The following is a 27,796-nucleotide window of genomic DNA, read 5'->3' as shown; positions in this document are numbered from 1 at the left end:
GTGGTCTATGTGTGGGTGTTGTGTGGGTGTTCTGTGGTGGTTTGTGGATTTTGGTAGATTTTGCCCTTTGCTGTTTGGTAGATTTTTTTTGATATAGAGCTTGCGGATGTTATTATGGTATGTTGTGAGTTGTGATGGTACTATGTGAGGACTGAGTCTATAGTGTGTGTCTTGCTCTTCCCAGCCTGAGCCTGCTCCAGTTTCAGCCAGAGAGGCCAGCTAGTTGCATCTCTGTATGTAGTTGCATGTGTTTGTGTTTGTGTTGTTGTGGGGGAGGAGGGAGGTTGTTTTATGAATTGAGGTAACCCAACATCATTTTAAGGAGGCCACACCAGCTGAGCAGGAGAGGATCCTAGCAGAGCTAGACAAAAACATGCAAAAAGAATTGACAAAAAGAGGTGACCAGAAAGGGCGGGAGAGGTATGAATGGGGTTTTGGGGTTTGCCTTATAAGAGTCAAGGTAATAGGTAATAAGTACTGTAGGAGCAGTGCTAGGGGTTAGAGGATAGAGAAAAGTCTACTTAAAGTCAAGATGATCTTTGTCAAGTAGAGATGATCTTTTTAGCTAGTACAACAAGTGATAAAGGTAGGTAGAGATAACTTAAGCACTCTGCACACTAGAGAAGCATAGATATAAGTATTGAAGAAGTGGGTTTTGTAAGTTTAGTTGTTTAAAAAGTTAAAGTTTATTTTTAAAACAGCAAGATGGACTGAAAGGGGGATACTTGGTATTTTGTTTGTATTTGTTACATACTTTGGTACTATGAATAAATAATTGAATATTGAAGATTAATAAATCAAAAGGGATGGTTTTGGTGATTACCTCACAGTGAAGTATGAGTAGAGAGATGAGAATAAGGAGAATATAATACAGATTAACAACTAGAGAGACAGTGGTATTTAACAAGACAACTTAAATAGGTGGGAGGGAGGGGAAAAAATCTGATTCAACTCAGAACAGAGAGCAGTGGTCTTCTTTTTGAAGTTTTAATATTTTGTTGCAAACAGAGCAGCAAACACACAAAAACACAAAAAAAAAAAACAAACTACAGTATTCAAAATATAGAAAGGCAATACAGAAATACAAAAAATAACAGCAAACTAACCTTTCCTTCACAGCAAAGTGTAGCATATAAACTTAGAAAGGTGCTTGAGTAACAAGGCTTGTGTTAACATACATTTTCTGAAGGATCTGAAGTCTGAAACTCAAATGTTTGTTATTATTTATTGACTTCAGCCCTCATCATAGCTCTCAACCAATTGGGGACAAATCTCAACAGAGTCAGGGACACTTTTAAAACATTAGTTCTGTTAACGTGAGGCATTAACAGAATAAGACGGTGTGAATTAATATACATTAATATACATTTCCTGTAGTATAATAAGTCTGTAACGTTTAATTATTGGCCTTATTTATTAAGTATAATTCACCACCTTTTGTTCAAAAGACACCAGTGTTAGGAAGAATTAACAGGGGCAGAGCTGAAATTTGAGTCAAAATCAGGGACATCCCTGAAAATTAGGGACATTTGAGAGGTATGGTCGCAGTCTGTGAAAATCTGGAGAGAATCTGTACATTCTACTATTATAATCCAGTTCCAGGCTCCCATATGCTGAATGGGAGCAGGATACCTTTTGTGGCAAAACAAATTTTCCTTCCCATACTAAAGCTATATGGGAGGAGGAAGGGATTAAGAGAGCACACACTCTATAAAACACAGACATAGTATACTGCAAATGGCAACCTTTTCTTCTATTCAGTTATTTGAATTCAGGGTTCTAAGTGTCAGGAACAGTAGCATCTATAAATAAAGAACAGTCATATGAAAACTTCCTGTGACACATGAATCAAAATAGTAAGAAAAAAATAACTGGAGAACAATCAAAGGCTGCTTATTCCATTGTAAAGTAGAAGGCAGTGAGACTCATACATTAGTTTCCTTGCTGGCTCCAAAAAAGTGACAATGGCATTAACTGCAATTCCGATAGCATCACTATCACTGCAGTGACTGTGAAGTTGCTTAAATGACTTTTATTGTGTGTGTGTGTGTGTGTGTGTGTGTGTGTGTGTGTGTGTGTGTGTGTGTGTGTGTGTGTGTGTGTGTGTGTGTGTGAGTTAGTGTTAGTACCTATAACAAAGAGCTCCACAGCTTTTCTTTTTTTTTTTTATTAGTTTGACACTGGGGAGCTTGGATTCAGCCAAGAAGAGCCCTACAAAGAATATCTTTGTAGGGCTCTTCCTCACTGAATCCCCGCCCCCTTCACGAGCTGCAGCCAATTGCTGCATGAGTTACAAAACCCGGACCTAACAGGGAACAGCTCTGCCTGCAGGTCCGGGTTTTGTCATCTTTGGTGACGTAACCAAAATGCCGAGGAAAAAAATGGTAGTGTTTGCAGTTTTTCCACGGCAATTCAGCATTGTTGAAAAGTGGGACTTTTAAAGTCCCACTGTTTTACAGAGTGGGTGGTGGGATGAGGTTTCTCATCCCGTGAGTGTCCCGCTGATAATGGGACAGGTGGAAACCTTAGGCAGGAATGAGCAACACAACTTGCTGTCCCACATCATACTCTCAGACTCGAGCATTCCTGTCATACCAGAACTCTTTCTGCTGTTAGGCTCCTACCAGGTTCTCCTGAGCCAAGCCCATGAGATCCCTAAGCCTTATTCTGAGGTTTTTGTGGGATTCACACTCACTCCCCCACTCATCACAAATCAAATCTAAAGGACCCTCACCCTATACCCATACAACTCAAAGGGTGAAAAACCTGTGGAATCCTGGGGTACCTATCTGTATACAAACAGCAAATAGGCAAATATGTGTCCTACTCTCTCCTAAACTGGGCTGCAAATGCCTGTAGCATAGTCTTTAGTGTAAAATTTAACCTCTCCATAAGATCATTAGTCTGGGGATAGTAGGGGGTGGTCTTTAGGTATTTCACCCTACACGGCTTCCACAGACAAGCCAGCAGTTCTGACATGAAATTGGCATCTCTGTCAGTCAGTATTTTTCTCGGGAAACCTACCCTACTGAAAATCTCTAACAAAGCATTTGCCACCTTCTTTGCCTCAATGGAGGACAAAACCACCACCTCATGGTATCTAGTAGCATTATCTACTACTACCAGGATATACTTCTTCCCTATGGAACTTGGGGTACTCAGGGGCCCCACAATATCCAAAGCTACCCTCTGAAATGGCTCCTCAATCACAGGCAAAGGAATCAACAGAGCTTTGACCTTGTCCTCTGCCTTGCCTACCTTTTGGCACTGCTCACAGGTCTTGCAATACCCTGTTACATCCTTTGCAATTCCTGGCCAATAAAAGGTCTGCATACTATGTCTCTTGGTATGCTTTATGCCTATATGACCTGCAAAAGGAATGTCATGGACTATTGGTATGCTTTATGCCTATATGACCTGCAAAAGGAATGTCATGGACTATGGCTGGAAGTGCCAGTTGGCAGACTGTGGGCACTACCAACTGCTGTATTACCTCACCCTCTAGCCCTCCCTCAGGGGTCCACTCTCTGTACATTAATCCTTTATTCCAGTATACAGACTTGCCTTTTCATTGAGCAATAGGCATCTCCTTAGCTACCTCCCTCAAGCCTCATTAGTTAAGGACCGAAAACTGAGCCTGTATCAACTCTATCTTTGTAACCTCTCACAGTTTCCCTTTCAAAGGAAGCCTAGCATCTTCTGATAGTGGTGTCTCACTGTCAGCCTGGGTACTACCACTCACATCTGTCCTTGCAGTCACCCTGTCCATGTGAACATCAGTACCTATTAGCAGCTATGGTTCACTTTCAGGATCACTGCTACAGGGTAGCTCCCTCCCTAAAATAGCCACATCACCAGCCCCAGCTTCAGGTGTGGGTTCCGTCTGAGTCTCCCCCAGGCTACCAGACCTACATGTCTGTCTCCAAGCCCGACTGCATGTAACTGCATGCACACGAGGTACAGCATTATCAAAATCATTCCCAATGAAGACAGCTGCAGGAATATCCTTAAACACAGCTATATCTGCTTGCTACCTTTTCCATCTTCCCAGTCAAGGTGAACCCTCCCCAAAGGTATTTGGAATGAGATTCCTCCTGAAGCTCTGACCGGAGTGGACTGCTCAAGCAAGTACTGCTCATCTTTAACAACTACAGGGTTCAGAATAGTTATGTCAGATGATGTATCTCTCTTAGCAGTGGCCAGTCTTCCATCCACTAAGATAGAATCCAAACTCTGATGATAGTTTGGTACCCCTTTTGTCTCCAGACATCTTACTGGCACACTGTTATTCCCACTTGCTAGCTCCCTCACCTTTTGTTCTCCACCTTGCTTTAGTGGATATTTGTGTGCTACATGGCCCCTCTGGTTGCATTTAAAACATATAACTCTTTATCTTGGCAGTGTACCTGAACTAGTGGCTTCCCCTGTACTGATAGACTATGTTGGGGTGATTTAAGCTGCCCACCATGTGTTCCCTTATATCCATGTGCAACACTGGGTATCCTATTCTTGTGCAGTGATGTCCTGCTTGCTAAGTAGAGATCTTCTTTCCTCCCCAGCTCTTCTGCAGAGTTACACTCTCAGTCTGCCAACTAGATTCTCATGTCCTCAGGCAAAGTACCAAGAGCTTGTTCCCTCAGCAAAATATCTGCCAGTCTTTCAAAAGAGGTGGCCTGACACCCACTCACCTACCTATAAAAATAAATGTTTAACTCACAAATATAATCACTTTTATCTGCCTTGCATCTATCTGTAAGCTTAAGGTGTTAACTTACAATACTTCAATAAACATTGTTTTACTCTACCATAGTAATCAGTATCAGACAATTTAGAAACAGTGGTTACAGATTTATCATGCAGTAAGGGGGTCAGGAACTGTACACAGAGCTCCTGGTCAACAGTATACTGTTTGCATCCTCTTTCAAATATATGAATTAAACAATCAAAGTCAAACCCCTTTGCAAATTGTGAAAGAAATGTACTGACATTTACTGCTTCTGGGTCTGATTATTCCCTTCCCCATTACCTCCATGACACTGACAAAGAGTCAACATCTCCCTCTTGTGTTGTTGCTGCATAGCTTTTTCTTCAGCCTCCAATCCCCACAGTCTCTCATTTTCTTCTATCTCAGAATGCTGCAGTCTATCTTCGATCTCCAAATGTTTGGCCTCCAGCTCCAGATGGATTTTTACGTCCCCTGAGGGGAAAGGTGAACGGTCCTGTTTCTGAACACTGCACATCCCCAACACCACACTGGCTGTCTTCCTGGCCACTAGTCTATGCTGCAGCTGTGATTAAGGCTGAAATCATTTCATCTTTAGTCTGGTTAGCATGCACCAGTCCTTTGGTTTCACACACCTTGGTCAAAAGCTTCTTTGTCAGCTTACCATAATCCTCTGCTGACATGTTTGCCTGCTATCCCTAACTAAACTAAACTAAAAAAGTGAATAAAACTGTTGTGAAAATAAAACTCTGAATACTTACCTTGCGGATGTTGAGAGTAAACACACCTTCAGTCAGAACTGCCCAAGGGCTACTGAAGTTCAAATAATATCCCACCACTCTGACACCAATATGTGACATCCTCTCTCCACTGGGCCAGTAATCAAGGAGCCTCAATCATCACCACTAACACTAGTGAAAGACCATCACTAAAAACATAAATGAATTTACATAGTATTTTCAGATGCAACTCTCTGCATGAAGTACAGTTTCCCCCAAGAGCACACATGGAACATGATCCAGACCTGGGACTGTACTCTCTGTCTCTCTAGATCCCAAAAAAAGACTCATTTTGGAGCACTGTGCCACAGTTGCAAATAGCTGACACACCCACACCTTGGTACTTGGCTTTCACACACACACCCTTGGGAAAGGCTGGTACAGATTTACTAGCTGTACTCCTTATGCCCAGACTAAAAGGTAACTACACTGCCACCAGTCAACTACTCTCAGGCTCCTACATGGCCATCCAATTATACTGAGTAAAATTAATATTAATATAAATGATAGAGTGTAACCGAAGCAGAAAGGCTTTTTAGAGTGGCCAAGGCATCACTAAAATAAACACAAGTACTCTCAAGATGTTAAAATTATTCCCTAAAAGACCTGCCACAATCAAAGGTATAAAATTATTTAATAATAAACAATAAAATAGAAAATATGAGAATAATAAATATCTACCAGCCACAATCAAAGGTATAAAATTATTTAATAATAAACAATTGTTTGTTTCTTTCTTTCTTTCAGCTTTTCCCGGTTAGGGGTCGCCACAGCGGAACTCCGGTCCGCTAATGATTGGCAGTTGATTTTTATGTACCGGTTTGCCAGGCCTGATGCACAACCTTCAACGAAGGTACGCCCATTCACACATGTCTCCACGCAGAAGACGCTCTAGCTGAGAATCAAACCAGACAGTGTCTTACTGTGAGGTGACAACGCTACCGCAGCACTAATAAACAATAAAATAGAAAATATGAGAATAATAAATATCTAAGTACAATAAACACCAGAGTTTCAATCACAGGAGAAATAAAAAGAACACGGTTGGACAGATTAGTTCTATCCTCTCAGTGTTGGTTATAGAATGACATCACATTTGATCACCTGACTCTGATACAATACACATACAGAGATTTGCTAAGATCTGTTGCAGTATTTGAAAATTACAGATCAATTTCAAAAACTTCTACTCTTCCAGAATTATTTGTTTAAACATATTAATAACAGTGTTGATACATTTTAATGCAAGCATCTGTACAACTCAGTGTGACAATCAAATGACACAAAATTATTTACAAAATTCTTGCTAACTATGCTGCCATGTGTTACACATGCACTGTCCTATTCTCCCTGGCACAGATGGTAAAATGCCACATCGTCACACCACTTATCATGCAGTGTTCCCCAGTTCCTTCCTTCCATTCCAGATGCAGGAAAGCTTTGCTTACTGTGTACATGAAGGCTAATATTCCCTCACTGGAATGCCACTGTAAGAGGTGAGGCATAAGGGTCTAAATGAAGGGGAAGTTTTAATCACATTTGAAATGCACAAATATCTAGTCAAACACAAGTGTGATCAGTATTAACTGTAAAACGATGATGTAGCAAAAGGGAATAAAACAGCATCAAGGAAAAGTGCACCCTGCTTTGAAATCTTCTTCAGATGCAAGCATATATTTTATCAACAAGAAATATGCAGCAGTGATATGGGTAGATACACTACAGATGCCTCATTGTCAAAGGTAAGGGTATTTTAGCATATGAGACACAGCCTCTCTTATTTGTATTTATTGTACCTTGCCTCAAAGTTCAAACAAATTACACAGCCACTGTGGAAATCTTCTGCTTGTCCTTAATGTAGCTACAAAAGGGAAGGGAAGGGAATTGCGTGGACTGGCGGTGAGAAGACAGCATCACACATGCATTTATGTCATCAAAATACATCTTCTGCTCTACAGAGGTTCAAGCATATACACTTTCCTATTATATGTAACTGGAATGTTCAGGCTTTTTCAACTATAGGACAAATTATAATTTCATTAAATACACAAGTAGCCTTCATGAGAGAGAACAGCCAGAAAGATACAGGTTCATTCTACTTTCTCAAACAGGCATGTAGACTGAAAGCACTCACACCTGACATTAAAATGATGGTAAATGAAATCAAAGAACTGGGGGTTCATTATTCATAAGAAAATAAAAACACAAGAAAGGATGTCATGGTGTCTGTAACTGAGGCAGTACAAGCTGAAGTGATGATATCAAAGAAGTCTAGAATGTTTTCTGTTGACTAGCTGGCTAAATACATACAAAGGCAGCAAATTCAGAAGAGATACAACACAGACAGAATAAGTAGTTACTGAACAATGGCAGAAGTCAGATTCCATCTACACAGCATACAAAATTAAAGCTTAAATACAGTTATGTTGTGAAGAGTGTTACTTAAAGACTTCTGTGCTCAGCAGCATGCATATCATTTATGTGAAAAAATGTTTTTTAAGGAAATGCTACAATACAATGGCAGTACATTGCAGACAGATGGAGTAATGCAGGAATTTATGAACAAACTTCATGTAACTAGAGAAAAGTTCATCCTTATGCCAAATACTCACGTAATAAAATGATAAAACTTATTACAACCAATGGCGCTAATGCAGACAAGGTCTTAAATTGTACTCTTACTTTTCCAAAATTTGTAGAAACGCAAATTAAACTTATACATTGTTAAGAATGTTTAAGCCAAAAATGCAATACAATATTGCATAGATTTAAATCAACATAATAAACTACTATATTTGAAACAGTACAATTAGTACAAATTGCATCTTGCTGGACTTAGAAAGCAGATATATTGAACACAGATTTTATAAAATTCCCAGCTTTGTGGTGAACTAATATGAATTTGTCTTGTTGCTCTAAGGACAAGGACTATTTTTATATGCTTAGGAATTCTAGAAATTGCTCAGGCTTAGAAAGCCTTAGCTTAAAGATTTTCAAACTCTGAGGTTTGCTGCAGTGATGGAAATGAGGGATTTCATTCTGAAGATATTAGGATTACTATTTGCATTACGCAGTGCTGAAATGTTAATATAATTCTGCAATGCATTGTGAATAATCACAAGTCAGTACTGCATTATATACATTATCTAATCATTATGGAAGATTTTTACATAAAATAAATATAACATATATCAATATCTTCTTCATGATATTAATTCTGATTATGAATGTGAAGCTTTGACCTTCTTTCTTCAGAAATATATTCCTTGGGGTGTGTCAATCTTTTTCTGCTGCTGATGAACAACTGTTTACAAATAATCCCATAGGAACAGCTATTAATGAAGAGAAACAGTGACCTAAGCACGTCCAATCTGCATGGAGTGCAGTGCTGGAGAGAATCCATCCCTTCTACCACCACCACCACAGTATTCACTGCAACTGTAATAGCAAGTGAAGGTCAAACTACTTGCTTCCAATTCATTTGCTGCTTTGTATCTTCACACGATTCTCTTGGCTATGACAGATTTCTGTTCTACATATCTTATTTTTGAGCATGCACACCAAATGTAATACGATGCATTTATCCATAAGCAGAGAAATATAAAGAAAGCACAGAATAGTGCTAGTTAAAAGGTATATATGTATGTCTATGTAAGTATAGGTGCAATTTTTAGTACCCAACTATTAAAAGATCTAATTCATCCTGAGCCACAACAGCAAAACAGTAATGTTGGGCTAGTTAAAGAAAATATGTATTATGTGATTTGAGAAGAAACCCTACCATTATTTTGTCTGATGTTACAGATGCCTCCTCTGTTCATCATGCCACGTACTATCTTATGAAACATTCTGTGCACATTTTTAAGGCAGCTTAAATGCTGTATACAGTTTCTCATTAATCATATTCCCTAGAAAATGTATGCATTCTGATTTTGCAGAAAGGAGGTAATAATTTTCTATGTACTCTTTGAAAAGAAAGCAGGATATTCAGCACAGATGTAAAACCAAATGAGTCAGCATCCTCTCCACTCACCTGCTGGTATTATGCCGAGAGGAAGTGGTGCTCTGACAGGCGTGAAGATAGAATTTGCATCCGTCCCAGCATCCATCTGAGCTCGGAGTATTAAACTGTGGGCCACCTCACTGGCAGTCCCATCTCCACCAACACAAACCACTCTGCGGGATGACACATGAAACACAAAATATAGTAATTAATATAAATCATGTATATGCACTTATATTTAGGTTCAAACAAAAATAATCAGCATTCAGAAAGAATAAATTTATGTTTCTTTTTATTTTATACCCTTTAACAGCAGGAAGTTAAGGTACTTTTGGCTATGACTGGGGATGCTGATTCTGTGATAGAAAAATCACATATGCAGCATGAACAGTATTTATATAAAAGGAAGAGAGTCATGAAGTTGTTTTTCAGTTACTTTTATGACAGGGGTGCTATCTTTAACAAGGATATGACAGCATCTAATAAAGTTCTAATGTGACAATGTTCACAGAAATTTCCCATAAAGGTCTAATGTGATGATGTTCATAGATATCTCCCAGGCAAGCAATCAAAAGTCACGAAAAAAAATACAATGTTTTTGATGTTGACACTGAATACATCAAAGCAATGCAAAGTAAATAGTTACTGAACACTGAAATGCAAGTACAGTAAATAGGTTAATAAGCTCAAGAAGTATGAAACCGTTAACACATGCTTATTAACCTATTTACTGTACTTGCATTTAATTCTCATTTCACTGCTGCTAATGGTCTTGTCACTTGCAATACATTCTCTTAACAAGAATCATAGCCATACAATTCTGCTAATTTCCCATAAATCATGAAGATCTTATAAAGAACTAAAAATCACATATAAATAGGAAGTTTAAATTTAAGGTGCTGATAATTATCATTAATGTGTGAAAGCAGTAATTGCTACCAAAAGCAATAGTACCTCCTCTTTAACATTTTCTGAGTTGACACGTTTTATTAGTGTGAAGGCCTTTTGTTACAAATTACTGGTATCTACTTTGTACAGAACCTATGGCTGTACTTTTTGTGGAATGAAAATATACTTTCATATCAGCAAAATATTTATTTTTAAAATGTTATGGAAATGACAACTGACTTCAATACTGTATTTCTTTATTTCTGACCTTGACAAAATCTGGGAGGTGTGACTTTTCTTTTCTGTGAACAACACCATGGTTAATGATTTTAATTTCTGCACTTCCATTAAAATAACTAAAACCATATAAAGCAAGCAGAAAGAAAAAAAAAATGTGAAACACAGTATATGTCATACCTCATGCATTTTTTTTTATTTTCCACTGAAATTCTGCAAGAACACATGAACACCAAGCAAGTATTCTTTTTATTGTACTCCACTTTGATTTACTTATTTTTTGCAGATTGGATAGTCATTACAAATAAGGGAATAGTTCCCACTTTTAAAATTTGTTACAGCATAATGCTGTTTACCTCACCCAATCAAACCACTGTATATTCAGATCACTGCCAAGCTTTATAAATTCAACAGTGACCATTTCACTGATTTTCAAGTTAACGTTCCAAAACTGTGTTCTTTTTGCAGTAAAATATGAGATTGCATGAAAAGTTCTATTCTCCCTGTAAAAACAACTACATTTTAGTGATTTGAAAAGAGTGCGATACGCTCTTGCTTTTAATGTTGCTATCTTTAAATGTTACATTTATGATATCTTTGGTCTTGAAAAGAGAAATGCAATGCTTCTCTGTGGAACCATTTGATTTCTTTTTTCTATTTTCAGAATTTGAGGCATCAGGTTGTTTAAACGCATGGGAATGGGGATTATCAAGATGCAGAAGGTAGTGCAGAAGACTTGCACCAAAAAATGACCACATGACTAGCGACTGTGACACCACGAATACACTGTCATTGTGAAGAACGTCATTTATTTTATATCCAAGAAATCATCAGTTTGCAGGGGTAGGATAGTTTTGCACAGCACACAGTTAAATTAGGTTTCATTATTTTCTGCTGCCCACAAATGTTCTACAGACTCTCTTTTATTTCACTGTGTTCTGAGACTCCTTTTTTCTAAGTACAATTAAATATCATGACTTGTTAGCACTTATTCCATTCTACGTCACATTTGTGTCTTTCGGCTTTTCCCGGCTAGGGGTGGCCACAGCGGAACTCCGGTCCGCTAATGATTGGTAATTGATTTTTACGTGTTGAGTTACCAGCCCTGACACACAACCTTCAATGAAGGTACCCCATTCATGCATATCTCCATGCAGAAGATGCTCTAGCTGAGAATCGAACCGGACAGCGTCTTACTGTGAGGCGACAATGCTACCGCAGCACCACCACCATGGGAATCCATTCTACGTCACATATTTTGGTGAAAAAATCTTGAAAAGTATGTGGGACTACATAGAGGAAATGGCACTATTCTGATAATAATTTATACATAAAATATTACTTTTATTTGATCTCTCATTTGTGAACCAGGATTTGTAAATAAAATACAGTGCTATCACATATCTGAGAAAATGCTAATCTTGTAAAAGAAGCATTTCTGTACCACATCACTACTTCCATAAACAAAATATTGAGAAACATTAAAAAATAGCCAGATATCAGTGCAAACATTGGCTTTAAGTGATGTTTCCTAAGGATGTGATATACCAACCACATGTACAAAATACGAAAGAGGGGGTTGATGCCAATGCAAATTAAGAAAACACTAACAGAGGCATCCAGATACATTAAACTTTATCATATAATGACATTTTCCCTTGTGATGATTAAGATGTGATTGTTTATAAACCATTTTTAAATTATAACATATCAGTTAAAACAAAATGAAAACTCCAGCAAAGCTAGAACTTCCACTGAGTGACCTCCCAAACCTCTTGTGTCAGAGGCACATGGGACATATGCAAATGATCCCCATGAACATCAGGTGTCTCAGCTAACTGGTGATTCTGAATGCCCATGACTTGTTTCATCATTTTAATGGACAATTTCAGGCCAATAAAGCCAAACCCCACTAGCTGTGGATATGCATATTTCGGCCTTGAAAATAACCAATTTAAGAACCACTCACACTGACTGAAAACAGCAATTTTGTTGGGGTGCAATTTCCCTGTGTAATTCCCTCCCTGCACCCTTACTTACCTAAATTAACTCTATGGTCACAGAACAGTGGAGAACGGAGTAACTTCCCAACACACTGCATGGTGAATTCACACAGACAGAGATCTCACAGTGTCTATGAAACAGTGTATGACCTACCAGCAAAGTCAAATTCAAACATCTGGGATCAGAATATTAGAATGCAATGGAACAACCACTGATCATTAGTAGGAAATCCATTTAAATTGTTTATATGCTGTAAGGCAGCATAACAATCACACAACTCGCTTTTGAAACGGAAAGACTTGTAATGCCGACTGCCGATACACTGGGAAAAAAATGACTGAAAATATAGGAAAAGAGTGAGAATCAAACATCGTTCTTCAAGAATCAGATGTCACTGTCCTCCTTTAAACTTGTTTTTTGCAGGGGTCAAGACCTCCTTCACCCCCTGATGTAGGAGGCAAACCCCAATCCCTCCTGAACTTCTATATACCAATTCCAGGATCACCACAGTGAAAAGGGAATATTCCAAATAACAGTCTTGACAGACTCACTATATGCAAATCCATTTTTTAAGCCATTCAGTCTCTCCATTTCCGGACTCACTGAAGAGGGTATCAACATTTTAAATGGTTACCCAATGACACAGCTCAGCCCACTGAGCTGCTTGTAGAATGCATTAGCTCTACACTGTATTATCAGTAAAGTAGCTCCTATCAAGTGTATTAGGGTACAGCACACTTCTGTCTCTTGCATGTTACTAGGTCTGAAAGAAGCCACAATGCATCAAGAAGAGACAAGACAATCACAATAGAAAGGATTGCTGCTTTCCTACAGGACAAAACTGTCCAGGACAACAACCAACATTATCATGGTTAGAAGCAGCTTATAATCTATCCTGATCCAGTAGGAAATTAGAGGGAAATACATCCTGATGTTGTCTACCCTGCCCTACACGGCTGCTTTTAAAAAAACTACCAGGTGTTGTGGATTGGACCAGAAATGTGGCTCTGAACTGCTGCATGCATGACTCATAGGACAAAGAAGGTTGTGGTAAGATGGCCAGTTTCTGAAATAAGGACACTGACTAATGTAATGTAACAGAGGCTGCTCCTGGGTCTAGTTCTTCTCATGTTGCTATAGACATATCTGATGGAACAGAGGACAGTACTGTCTTCTTAGCTAATGATGAACATAAACACAGCAGTAGAGTAATGGAGGGGAATATAAGGGAAGATGTGTAGAATCTGGCCAAGGGGCTGATGAGGTTCTTCAGTCACTACTCTGTTATGAAGTATCAGCTTGGGGGAATAGACCTGATGAAATAGAGGCAGAAAAGAATTCAGTGTTGCTGATCATATTTGGGTTGGACTACAAGGTGATAAGTGAGAGGCAATGACAACAGAAAATAAAACTCTGGGGTGTACATTAAGAGGGAAAGACTTTTTAAGTGAAAAGGTTATGTAGATATTTTTGGGGGCCTTAATAAGATATAATGAGTGGTGCAGTTTTGGAGACAATATTTTGAGAAGGATATCAGGCATTTAGGAGGAGTCCAGAGGAATGCTGTACAAAGGATTTGTGGGATGGAGAAGAAAGGGAATAACCAGAGACTAGGAGAGCTACAGCTTTTCCCACCAGAGACCAGAAGAAACAGGGGAGAGAAAGGCTTTCATAAGAAGTACATGGGTTCCTTTCATAAATGTGTTAAGTGAGAAGGACAGAAGTGTACAGATGGCCACAGTCAGCAGAACGTGGGGACAAAGTATGTCCTGGATCTGCAAAGATATTTCTTCATGAAGATTATTTTGGATCCAAGAAATGGGCTGTCACAATGAATGATAGACAGGGAGCTCAAACAAGCATTCAAAACATCATGAGGCATTGAGAAAGTTTGGAGAAGGGAGAAATGGAGAGTTGGCAGAATGCTTACATCTTACATTAGATATGCTGTTTCATTTGGATGTCAAACATATGCAGTGCAAAGTAATGTAAAGAAAATGTAATATATCCACTATGGAAGTAGTAGAACAAGAATCACCTACTTGTATTCTTAAAATATTCAGAGAATTCGGGAACTTCACCGAGAAGTTGATCATGGGCACAAACTGTGATTAGTTACACAAGAAACAAAATGGCATGACTGCCTCAAAAGGTTAATTTGAATTCCTAAATATTTTTTGTACCATGCTAGCAGTTCCTCTCTGTCCCTGTCCCTGAATGCAAATTCAAGTTTCTAATCAACTTTTCAAGATATATTTCCAGCAAGCTATTCTACCTCAGCTATCCATGGATGACTTACTGGGGTCTGTCCATCTTCTGGTAGATTCTTATTTTATGTTGTCAGTAGAAAACAAGTGAGCTTACACACCTTAAAACTTTTCACAGTTCTTTTTGATATTTTCTTTGCCAGCGGCTGTTTATGTAGCAAGAAAAATGACGTATCCTTTGAACCAGAATAAGAGTGAATTAATATTTATTCATGTGTTTTCCAAATGAAGGTGGAAGTTGATAGAGGTATCTTGCCAGATCCTCAGATATTTGAATGTATTTATATTTTTTCTGGGAATATTGCTGTGATAAAATAAGTTATGATAGGCTATGCAGCAAATGGCTGAGTAGGAAGGGGAAAGGAGAGCAGTTGAAAAGTAGTCACAGACTGCCCCCATGGAGAATAGTGTAGAGTAAGGAAGAACAGGGGAGATTTACGCTGAAGAGATTTTATTAAGAAACATAATGGAGTTAATTAAGACCTGGTTAAGAAGAAAGCGAAGTGAAGACAGATTTTGGAATATATACAGTACCTTAAATGTATGGCAGATTTCATGTGTTCAGCACATGAGAGTTCCCCCTATAGTAAAGTTAAGAAAAGGCCTAGTACCTCACATGGGATCACTACTGGCATTTCTCCATAAAATGCTGAACCAATATACTCTATCTTCATAGGTTCAGGCCACCCTCCCAACCCCACAAATTAAATTATTTTTAAAACACTCCAAGATCTTTTCCTGCCTACCCTTTGTCCAGGTCTTCAGTGGAAAATCTGTCTACCTAATCTAGTTTTGACTTTTTCCAGTTCAACTGTACTATTTTTATTTCTAGAGCTTCTTTCATGAGTTAGAAACTTAAGCCTCAAAGCACTTTTCACTTTTCCTACATTTAAACATCAAGGTCAAATATCCTCTTATTTACCTATAACATACTGAAACAAATTCAAACTTTTTAATCTTTCTTGGTAACAAATGTTCCTTAAACCCTTTACCTTCCTAGTAAAAATTGTACCCATTCCAGTTAATTAATTTCAAAACTAGAATATGCACAAAATCCAATATTGTATTGCAATATGGGTCTAATAATGGATTTGTAAAATAGAAGCATAACCTTTTTTCAATAAAAGATATTGTCCTAAGTATTGTTTTAATTACTGAGTAAACACTTTTCAAACATTTTCTTCATACTGTTTTCACAAATTCAAAATAACGTCCCATTAGTACTATAAGGGTGCCCTTAACCTAAATGTAAAATTTTTCTTTTGATTTCATTAATACAATCCCCTTAGATTATGCCCACTCACATAAACTGTCTTAAGTACTTCTGCAGCTCATAAAGATCCCTTACTGATGTTACTGTTCTAGCAATCTGAGTATCATCAGCAAAACTCCCAAACACTTCCCAAACTTAGGAAAGTTGACATAAATATTTGAATCTTATACCAGTGGTACAACTTCTGTTGTTTCACATTTTCTTGAGTTTGCTTCTTGTACACAAACAATAACTTTACTATTTCTTAACCAATTTGTTTACTCATTTGATCACATATTTGTTAAACTTCTAACACCTAAAACAACTTGCTCTTGTCTAAATCAAACATTTAATTTAAGAAGAAATAACATCCACTGCCACTTTATCAACAAACAATCACATCTGAGTAAAATGTATTTCATCTGTAGTGTTTCATCTGTTGATGGATATTGTGATACTTGCATTCTGCTGCATTTGTCTATTAAATGAAGCAAAACTCACTCAAAACACATCTAATTATACTAATTGGACTTATAGGAATAACATTTTCTATCTTATGGAATACCCCATCTTTATGTATTAGAAGCATCTTAGCTACTTTTTAATAATGTGGAACAGTTCTAGACTGCAAAGTTTGTGAAAATAAAAGAAAAGGTTAATGCATCCAGTATACTTTCCTTAATATTTATTAAAAATTACCCTTTATATCATTAAGACCGGGAAAAGTGTTGTCTTATTTTACTTAATGCTTCTTCTGCTATTCCCCCCCATCATCAATAGGCACTTCCATTCCAATAAATCCTTATTATATTTCTTATCCAAGTACATTTGATCACCTCCTACTTGCATTTCGAAAGAATTCTAAAAAAAATATAAGGCATAAATCAGGTATTACAATGCTTTTCACTGTAATCCATAAATCTTTTTTTTTTGACCTTATGTACATTTTTACATATTGGAAACAAGTTTGTATTTCTTTATTGTCCAACACATATCTACCTAACTTAAATGCATGCTTCCTTTATGCATACCTAATTATGTTTCTATCCTGAAGCACAAAGTTTTTATATAACAATTAATTTCTGTCAGATGGACCCCTCTTAATTTTAATCCAGTTTTTCTATCTCTCTTTTTAATTAATCCTACGTCTAATGCCTTGGTTTATCTTTGGTAAAATTTCCCTTTTTATAACTTATAGAATTTTACTAAATGGGACACACTTACTATTAGCCACATCATCTGTACCATTTACCAACTCTAATTTGTAAAATATTCATTTAGAGCAGAATAGTCAATCCTATAATGATTTCTGTCTGATGAGATAGATACATTGTAATATACAAATAAGTAATAAAAGTTACATTCACTACATAATGATGAAAGTTGCCTAGTTATTCATCAGTTACCACATCCATTAGTATAACATCTCTAGAGGTCATATCAGTATTAAAGTTATTACCTCCACAGTTTAATGTCTCAACATCTTTTGGATTCTAATAACATGACTGGAATGGGCTCCATTCCTAACTCAAGGTATTATTAAAGTACATGAAATTAGTAATATTGATATAATTTTTAGTGCTAGCCAAAAGTGTTCTTTACGGCACCATTGATATGCCCAGAATTGAATCCTGCACTTCATACAGAATTATATGTATCAGTAGCATATCTAAAAATGACTGTAAATTCTATTTTTTGAATTGTTGGAAATAGATGATCCTATCTGATGCACACTTCATCATTCTGTGTATTGCTTTTTTGGTTCATGTTTCCAATTCTGTTCAGCTACTTCTATATTGTAGTGTTTGCACAATCCCCAATGCAATAATCTTGCCACATTATTCTGCCTTTCAGTGTACAGGCCCCCAGCCATGAGACTATCACACCCAGCAAAAAGGTGTGTGACTGTTTCCAATTTTTTTTTCTTTTTTACAAAACCTACGTTTGTCTGTTTCTCCCACGTGTTCAATGGACTTTGTAAACCAGCGTGTATGTAATCCACTATCCTGTGCTGCCATTATTAACCTTTCATCCTCTGGTTTCAACTCATCTCTTCTTAACAATTTTTGCATTAAATTTTAATCAACATGATGTTGTTCCAGGAGATCTCTATACTTACCACTATATTTATGGCTTTTCTGCATTTCTTTCCTTCTTATCTGATCATTTTCTTTATATTCGTTTGTTTGCTTGCTTTTTGGCAGATTCAGTTGCCATCTGATTTTTGTCAACTTCTGGTTTGATTTCCATTTCCGCTTTCCACCTGAATGTTTCTGCTTAACTAAGTAGAGGTCATCTTAGACTTCCTCTCCTCATGTTGTAATACCTTCACTATATTTGCATCTGATGAGGTCAAAAGTTATGCATGCAGTCCCACAATCACAGATCTATACATGTAATTAATTTCAAGAAAGCCATTACCACCTTCAGATCACGGAATATATTATCTTGGTATACACTGAATTTTATTATATATCATTTGATAAGCGTGAAGCATTTTTTTCTTGTTTTTCTGTCCAACTGATCCAATACCTTTTGGGGTCACACCAAAACAGGAAGAGTAAATTGGTTTACAGCCTGGACTTTATTCCTGGATTTCAAGACTGTTTTCAATATTAGTTTTTGTCTTCTGAAGTATTCCTTACTGAGTTTTATTCTAATTTGTTCATGTTTTCTTGTAGATCCTTCATCAATTCACAAATATTTATGCACTCCTGCCTGCTCAAGTTCCTTTATATCACATTCCTGATTTAGACTGTTATTTTCTTAGTACCACAACTTTATTGCTTTAAATGTTGCTTTTGCATATTTTTCAAGACCAAATGTCATTGTTATATCACCTGAGAAAGTTAGAACCAATTGCAGTAGTGCTTTCAAAGCTACATCTAATGAACTGTACAGTTTTAAGTCATCCACAAAAAGTAGATGAGAAATCTTTAAGCATGGTTGTTTACTGGGAGCTAAATTGTAACCAAGACCTCATCTGTTAAGTGTTAAGTAAACATCTTAATGGGTTAAGGGCAAGATAAAATAACAGTGGTGACAAAGAATTGCAATGGAATTTTTATCCCTAGTATAATAATTTGCCCTTTGTCATGATTTAATTGCAAAGTGGTTTGCCGCTGTTTCATGGTCACTGAAATGTAATTGATCAAAGTCAGATGTATCTTATACATCGGTAAGCATTCCTTTATCCATGAATAGAAAGATACTGTCAAATTTTTTTTGTAATCTATCCATGCCATAATTACATTCTTCCCTTTTTACAATTCTACATCATGACTTTACTTAACAACAAATGATCCTTTGTTCAGGTAACATGGGGTAAGATGGCGATACAAGTCACAGCCTGCTACAGAACTCCAACTATGTTTCTAGACTCTCACTGCAAGTTCCTAAGCACCCTAGAATCTATGAAAGTCCAACCCAATACTCTCATACTGGGTGACATCAACTACCCTTATATCAACTGGGAAAACTATTCAAGTACCAATGTACAGGCCCAGCACTTCCTGGAATTCATCAGTTCCAATGCCCTGGACCAGCTCATTCTGACCCTCACTAGAGGAAGCAACATCCTCGACCTGGTTATCACCAACATGGGAGACTGGTGCTCCACACCTATAGTCAATTCCTCCCTGGTTAAATCTGATCACAAACTGATCACCATGGAAATCTCCATCTCACCTACACCCCCCACTAAGGTGACCATCCTGAAAAATTTCTCCAAAGCTGACTGTGGGCTCCTAAAAACAGAGCTGGCTAACTTCTTGGCACCCATGCCAATGGAAAATGGCTGCATGACTGACAAATCATACACTAATGCACTGTACAAGCATGTACAAAAATGCATTGATCTTACCATACCTAATAGAAACAAGCCGCTCTCTTCCAAAAAAAAGGAAGCCAATCTGGTGGTCCACAGCCATCAATAAACTCTACAACAGAAGAAAAAAACTATTGTGGAAAAAAAATGAAGTCACAAGGCTGGAAAAACTCTCTTATCAGCCTCAACAAAAAGTTGACATCCCTTATCAAATCCTCTAAAGCCAGCTACGAAGGCAGAATTGTGACGGACACCAAAAACAACCACAAAGCCTTCTATATGTATAACAAGAACATCCAAGGCAATATCCAGATTTGCTTTGAGTTATTGCATAATGGTACCTCCTATACTAAGCCAACAGATATAGCCAACATACTGGCCGACAGAGTCAGTGCCAACCTTACCCCTCCCCCCACAAAAGGCCCTATCACAATACCAGAAGAAAGCCTGGTACCCACCATTTCTGTGGCACAGGTAAAAGCTGCATTATCCAAAGCCATGTATATAGCATTGATGGGACCTTATAATATCCCTGTCTGCATCCTACATGAGCTAAAAAATGAACTGGCACTGCACCTGTGTGCCCTGTTCAATCACAGCCTTACTTCAGGCTTTGTCCCCAATGAATGGCACACTGCTACAGTCATTCCACCCCATAAAGGGGGAGAAACTATAGACCCTGGGAACTATCACCCCATTAGCCTGACAAGTCTGGTATACAAAGCTATGGAGCGCATCATCATGGACCTGCTTAACAAAACTATAGGTCTGTTAAACCAAGCAACTCCTCCTTTAGATCATGTTCTTCTAAACTGAGTGCACATTCTTTGCTTTCTGTTTCCTGTGGGCATTATAAAGAAAGTCCCAGAACATCTTCCTGTGACATATCCTCTTCAGCTACATCATGTGTCATCTGTTGCTCTTTCATATGGGAACTCATCAGCCCATTACTCCAAAACACTGGCTGTGTAAGAGTTGTCACTGTTTTCTGCTCTTGTAAAACTCCAGCTGAACTTTTCTAATGGTTTCGTATGGAAGCCTCCAGAGCATCATTATATGGGCAAGTGATCAGATGCTTCCTTTTCTACATTTTTCACTTTAATTTGGGGACTCATTGTTCGTCATGCTGTGACATTACCCAGATTGTATTTTTTACATTAAATCCTTCATTTTACAGGTAATCCATAACTTCAATTTCTATTTCTTTGCATTTTTATTAATAATCCCCTTTTCTTCTTATTTTTAGTCTTGTGAAAATTTCCATATATTGGTGCCTTTGCCTGTATTTCTCTTCAAATATATTTTGTAGTGCTTTTTTGTATTGATTAAGTTTGCTTTCTCATTTGCATAAATATTGCACCATATCAAATCTGTTTATCTTTTGCATGCCCATATTTCTTCATCAGATGTCTACTGCTTCATCTGTTTCTCCTTAATTCGTGGACTCATTGTTAGACTTTTTACATTAAATTCTTCACTTTGCAAACTTCAGTTTCTATTTAATTTCTTCCTTACTAATTTTCTGCTCTACATTCTCTCTTTGTGGTCTTATTTTTTGAACTGCAAAATTCTCCATACCAGGGTGCTTTTGCCTGCATTTCTCTTCAAATATCTTTGGAACTGCCATTTTACTGATTAGCTTAGCTTTCTCCTTTGCATAAATATTGTACCATATCAAATCTGTTTTTTCTTACCCATGTCCATACTTCTTTTTTATACCTTTCAAAAATCTCTGGGTTTTGGTCTTTATATTTTCAAACTTCCTCTGTCACTTCTTTTTTAGGTGGCCAAGAGTTTTTTTTTTTTTTTTTTAATCTATGTAAGGCTTTTCATGGATTTGTTGTACTAATGAACATACAATTTTATTTGAAGCTTTTGCTTATTTTACTTCTTCCTTGCCCTCAACAGTCCACTTTTGTCATCTTTATGGCTCTTTTTTGGCCTGACAGTTTTTGTGATTTTTGAGGACTGCTACTTATTTTTACAAGGGGGGGGGGGTGCATCTTCCCTCTGAGCCTAGCCTAATTCCAATGTAGGAATGTTTCTGTCTTTTTTTTTTAAATATTTTTATTCATTTCCAAAAAGAATGTTTCTGTCTAGAAGATTCCAGACTGCTATTATTTCCAAACCTGGCAACGGTGTGTATACCAGGATTGGGACTTCTGCACCCAGCTGTCTTTTTTTTATTTTTTAACTTAACTCTATCCATTATATAGGATACATTAGATGCAGTCTATATGTTAGTGTTGTCTCGCTGAGATTTTGTGAGAAGGGTCCACCGCATGATGGTAATCGCAAGACTTGAGGATGACTTCAGTACCAGCAATACTTCTGTATCAATTATTTGCAGCAGATTTTAATGCAACTCCTTATCTTACAGATGGAAATCTGCCCATAAATATGACCCTAGTGAAAGGTTACAACGATTCTTGATTTTCTTTACCGATTTTAATACGTTTTCTTCGACTTTCTCTTCTACATCATTATTGCCATCAGTTGTTATGATTCTTATGTAATCCCATTATATGTAAATACCATTTCTAATATTCATTTTAGCTCTGTGCAAGGTGTGCATCACAAATGTATCATTATCTATTCAGGTAACGTATTGTTTCTTTCAACCTCAGTATCAAATCTCCAATAACTAAGTTGTTTTCCTTGACTCCTGTTATTAACATATGTTCCCATTATAATATAATTTTCCTTAACTTCACTTTTAATGTTCTTATCTAACCTAGCCTGCCCTTCCTCCGCATGACTCCCCTGTTCTAAACTTAGGGCTTCCGGTTACATTTCCTCCCATGGTTCTCCTGTTTTTAAAATCTTCTACTTCATATTCCCCATCTCTGCTATATATTTCTCATTTAGCAGAGGTTCTTTTTCTTCTTTTCCTTTGACCTTGCCATCCTACCTAATAGATTTCCCTTTTTTTTAACCATTGACAGTGTTAGTACTGTCACTGAAAAAGCTTTTGAAGGAAAGAGGGAAACAAGAAAAAAAATGTTGGGGCCACAGATAATTTATTTAAGTTTTGTGAATGTTCAATAGTGTGAAACATTTTGGTAATATTCACACAGGAAGCCAGCTGATTATTCAGTCACTTTTTTCCTGGTGACAATGATTATAGGAAGTTACTAGGCTATTGGCCCTGAGGCCCTTACAAGCCTAGCCAAAAATTTAGCCCATATTCCAACAAGTTAGCACCCAATGCCACTGTCCAACAGGAACACAGGTGGAATCCCAGGGGTGTTTTTCTGTTCCCCATCCAGTTATCCAGGTTGCACTTAAAAAATGGTTAATGAGGTACTCTGCTTGATGTGGATAAGGAATCTATTCCACAAAATGGGAATTCTCTGGGACACAAGTCCTACTGATGTCACAGACCAGGTTGAGGTCATGCGTGCAGGTTACTTGAGTGTAGCTTGACTAACAGATATGCATGATAGTGCAAGAAGGTGGACAGAGAGAGGAAGGTTATGCTGACACTGCCTGCAACAGTCATCAGGAAAACAACAAGCATTTGGAAAACCAGAAAAAGGAATGTTAAAAGACTAGGTGACTGTGCTTTTCTACAGTTATGGTTTGTGGTCATTTGAGCACCATGGCAGAGTCACCGGAAACTTTAATATCGACTGTTGGAGCTATTTTTGAAAATTCCTTACCCAGTTCTGAAAAACCGGTCACTCTGACTGAGTTTCAGAGGTTGTTAGACTTGGTGGAGTGGATTGTGGCAAATCAGCTGATCCAAAACAACATTTTAAACTCTAGTCTGCCTGGGAATCAGCAGCAGTTCTTGGCAGAGGGTAACTACCAGTTACAGGGCGCAAATGCGACGTCCACAAGAGTGAGTAATGGCAGACCTGGGCTGAACAGCCAAGAAATGAGAGGGACTGCAGCGTCCTTGATGGGTAACAACCAAAACGAGCATTTTGGAAGAGGAATTAACTTAAAAAACAACAGTCGTGACTTTGACTTTTTGGCTTGGGCCTGTAAACAGTTTAATTTCTTTGAAACACAACAGCCCAGCGTGGAGACCTACACAGACATTTTATTGACATTTAAAAATAAATTATTGCAATTCAAGGGGTTGCAAATGGAAACAGATTACCTTAACGATTGTATAAATGTATGGAGGGTTCCAAAAGGGTTTAGAATTGTGAAATACCCTAACAATGTGGAAGTGAATAGTATTTACCTCAAATAATTAATTGAATTATTTAACAACTTTGGTATTGAGCTTTTAAAGCTGATGGTTAGAAGGCATTGTGAACAAAGAGACAAAATGTTGACTGAAGTCAACAACTTGCATGTTAAATTAACAATGGACATGATGTTTGATGTAGAAAGAACAAAATATGTCAACATTTTTAATGAAATAAACAAACATTGTAATAGGGTGTTGGAAAGGAAAATCAGGAAGATGAACAGAGATTTGAATGAGTACAGAGAAGTTAGGGCGTACCCCCCACCACCCAGAAGTACAGAAAAGTTGAACCAAGGGGGGGGACATGATAACAATGAAGTGTTTAATACAGCAAATGAACACATTTCAACCCATGTTGGAGAGGACCCTTTAGACTCTTTGGAAAATGTACCCCCCTTACCCAGGAGAAGTGAGAGGTTGGCAGAAAAACAGAGGACCAACAGCCATTGGGAATAGGTTCATAGGTAGGTACTAGGCTATCTGCCCGAAGGCATTTATATGCCTAGCCAGAATGTGTTGGCTTTCGCCGCCCCCTTAGATTAGTTCCCTGTGCCTCTGTCCAACACAGCCACTGAAGTGATCCCTGGGATAAACTTTCTGTTTCCCATCCACTCATCAAGGTTTCTCTTGAAGAGGGTTAGCAAGGAGCTCTGCCTAACGTAGATTGGAATCTTGTTCCAAAGCATGGGAAGTCTCTGTGACAGGAATCTATCCCTCCAGCACATCCTATTTATTGTTGTGGTGAGGTTTAGATCCCTAGAGCTTGTCAATCAGTTCTGGGTTGGACATGGCCTTGTATGGCAGGCAGAGATCACCTCTGAGTAGGAGGAATGCAACCGAGTACAGCTGGAGTTTCTTCAGTCGAGCTGCATAGGGCATCTGTTTGAGGCCAGTGATCCTCTTGGTGAGGTACTTCTGTGGTCTTTCCAGCTGTTGCAGGTGTCTTGTAAGATACATCCCAAATGGGGCGTTGTATTCTATGATGGGTTTGATGAGCGATGAGTAGAGGGGCACAATGACCTCTTTTAATCTGGATGTGAACCTCTTTGGCAATGTGATTGTCAAAGGAGAGTTTACTATCTACTTGGGTCCCCAGATCCCTTATTATTTCTTCCATATTTAGGGGACTACCACCTATGTGGTAGTTTGTGGGTACTTTGTTTTTTCCAAAGGGGATGACTATGCACATTTTGGCATTTAGCTTGAGGCCATGATTTTGACACCAGGTGTCCATCTCCGTGAGACCCTTTCGAAGGATGTCTGTGTCAGCTGGAGAGTCAATTATAGTCCCTAGTTTACAGTCGTCTGTGAACTTGGTCAGCCATAGTCCTCCTGTGCTTGCCTGTACCTCTGAGAAGTATATGCCAAACAGGAGGGGTCCTAGGACTGAGCCCTGGGGAATGCCACTTGTAACTGGATTAGAGTCAGACCTAGCTACCACAACTCTTACCATGTGGGTTCTGTCCATGAGCCAGTTGGCAACCCATCTTGTGACGTAGGGGTTTATGTTCAGGCTGGTGAGCTTGTCTATAATACCAGAATGGGGAATGGTGTCAAAGGCCTTTGTGAGGTCTAGGTAGGCTGTGTGTACCACCTTTCCTTCATCTATAGCCTTTGTAACTGTCTCAAAGAAGTCCACCAGGTTTAGGAGGCATGATCTGCCCTTAACAAAGCCGAACTGAGTAGGGTCCAGTGTTTGGAGGGTCCCATTGTCTCTGTTAATCAGTTCCATGATGATGAGCTCCATAGCCTTGCAGACCAAGCTAGTCAGGCTTATAGGGCGATAGTTCCTGGGGTCTGTTGTGACTCCACCTTTGTGGAGCAGAATAACCATTGCTGTGCGCCACTCTATGGGTACATAACCTGTGGAGAGGCTGAGGTTGAACAGTATGTTTAGGTGAGGGTTAGTTCATCTTTGAGCTCATGTAGGATGCAGCCTGGGACTCATCAGGTCCCATTGATGCTGTGTTTTTGGCTTTGGAGAGGGCTGTTTTAACCAGAGTGTCTGTGATTTCAGGAGCTCTACATTCTTCTGGTATGGTTATAGGCCCTATTGGGGGTGAGGTTTGCACTGATCCTGTCTGCCAGGATGTTGGCAATATCGGTCGGTTCAGTGTATTTTGTACCATTCTGCACTAACTCCGAGCAGATCTGAGCATTGCCACTTAGATTCTTGACATAGCTAAAGAATGCCTGGGGGTTATCTTTGGAGTCCTTGGAAACTTTTCTTTCGAAACTCACCTTGGAGGATTTTATGAGGGATCGTAGTTTCTTGCTGATACTGATCAGGGATGTCTTCCCTTCTTGGGATTTTTACTCTTTTCTGTACTAGTTTCCTCCTTCTATTGTATAGCTTGTTTATGGCAGGAGTCCACCAGACTGGTTTCCTTTTCTTTTCAGGCTTGTTGGCTGTTGGTGAAGCACCCACCAAGAGGAGAAAACGCTGAGAGAAGAAAGGAGCCACTTTTGAGATTTTAAGTATTTTTCTTCTGTTTATTTGATAAGTTTTTCTGCATAGCTGCCTAGTTTGAGCTTTTTCTGGCTTGTTAAACTTGATTTCTGCATTAGTAGCTGTATTTAGAGCACAACCAAAAGCTGTTTACTGAATTTCCTGTTTGCACTTAATTTTAAAATCGTTTTTTTCTCAAAACTTGCATATTTTCTGTCTTTGACTTAGCACTCTTGTGTGGGGTCATTTACTGCACTGTTATAACTTGATATTACTTGTGAACCTCTGCTATCTCTGAAAAAAAAAACAAAAAAAAAAATCTTGCTTTTTTCCCACTTTTCTGAGATTTAAAAAAGTTTAATTTACAGGCTTGCTGTTCTTGAACTGTTTTGTAAGTTTCTGTGAGGCCATTTTTGCTTGGGCTAGAGGAAAGTCTCTCTGTTGATCAGTGGCAGTGAAAAACATTGAGCTGCTTCCCTGCCCACCGTGGGAGTGGTTACTGACTTGAAACTGTAGTTTTATTGCCCAAGGTCATTTCCAAAACTCCTTCATCTTCCTCTCTTAAAACCTAGTTGCCTCGTGGTTTGGCATCTTTTCAGGCTTGTTGGCTGTTGGTGAAGCACCCACCAAGAGGAGAAAACGCTGAGAGAAGAAAGGAGCCACTTTTGAGATTTTAAGTATTTTTCCTCTGTTTATTTGATAAGTTTTTCTGCATAGCTGCCTAGTTTGAGCATTTTCTGGCTTGTTAAACTTGATTTCTGCATTAGTAGCTGTATTTAGAGCACAACCAAAAGCTGTTTACTGAATTTCCTGTTTGCACTTAATTTTAAAATAATTTTTTTCTCAAAACTTGCATATTTTCTGTCTTTGACCTAGCACTCTTGTGTGGGGTCATTTACTGCACTGTTATAACTTGATATTACTTGTGAACCTCTGCTATCTCTGAAAAAACAAAAACAAAAAAAAAAATCTTGCTTTTTTCCCACTTTTCTGAGATTTAAAAAAGTTCAAGTTACAGGCTTGCTGTTCTTGAACTGTTTTGTAAGTTTCTGTGAGGCCATTTTGCTTGGGCTAGAGGAAAGTCTCTCTGTTGATCAGTGGCAGTGTAAAACATTGAGCTGCTTCCCTGCCCCCGTGTGAGTGGTTACTGACTTGAAACTGTAG

At 38.2% G+C, this 27,796-nt stretch overlaps 1 protein-coding gene across 1 annotated transcript in view; it reads right to left on the bottom strand.

The window, feature by feature from the left end:
- Positions 1 to 27,796, bottom strand: part of CERKL (ceramide kinase like) — a 1,924,967-nt gene that overhangs the window by 641,219 nt on the left and 1,255,952 nt on the right. Inside the window, exon 5 of the mRNA XM_044073713.1 lies at positions 9,536 to 9,678. Coding sequence (XP_043929648.1) covers positions 9,536 to 9,678 — 143 coding nt within the window. The remainder of the gene's footprint in view (positions 1 to 9,535; positions 9,679 to 27,796) is intronic.

The sequence above is a fragment of the Protopterus annectens genome, chromosome 6.part0 (genome assembly GCF_019279795.1).
Source record: "Protopterus annectens isolate FY-2018-M chromosome 6.part0, PAN1.0, whole genome shotgun sequence".
NCBI classification, from domain to species: domain Eukaryota; kingdom Metazoa; phylum Chordata; order Ceratodontiformes; family Protopteridae; genus Protopterus; species Protopterus annectens.
This window is presented reverse-complemented; position numbering and strand designations above follow the sequence as displayed.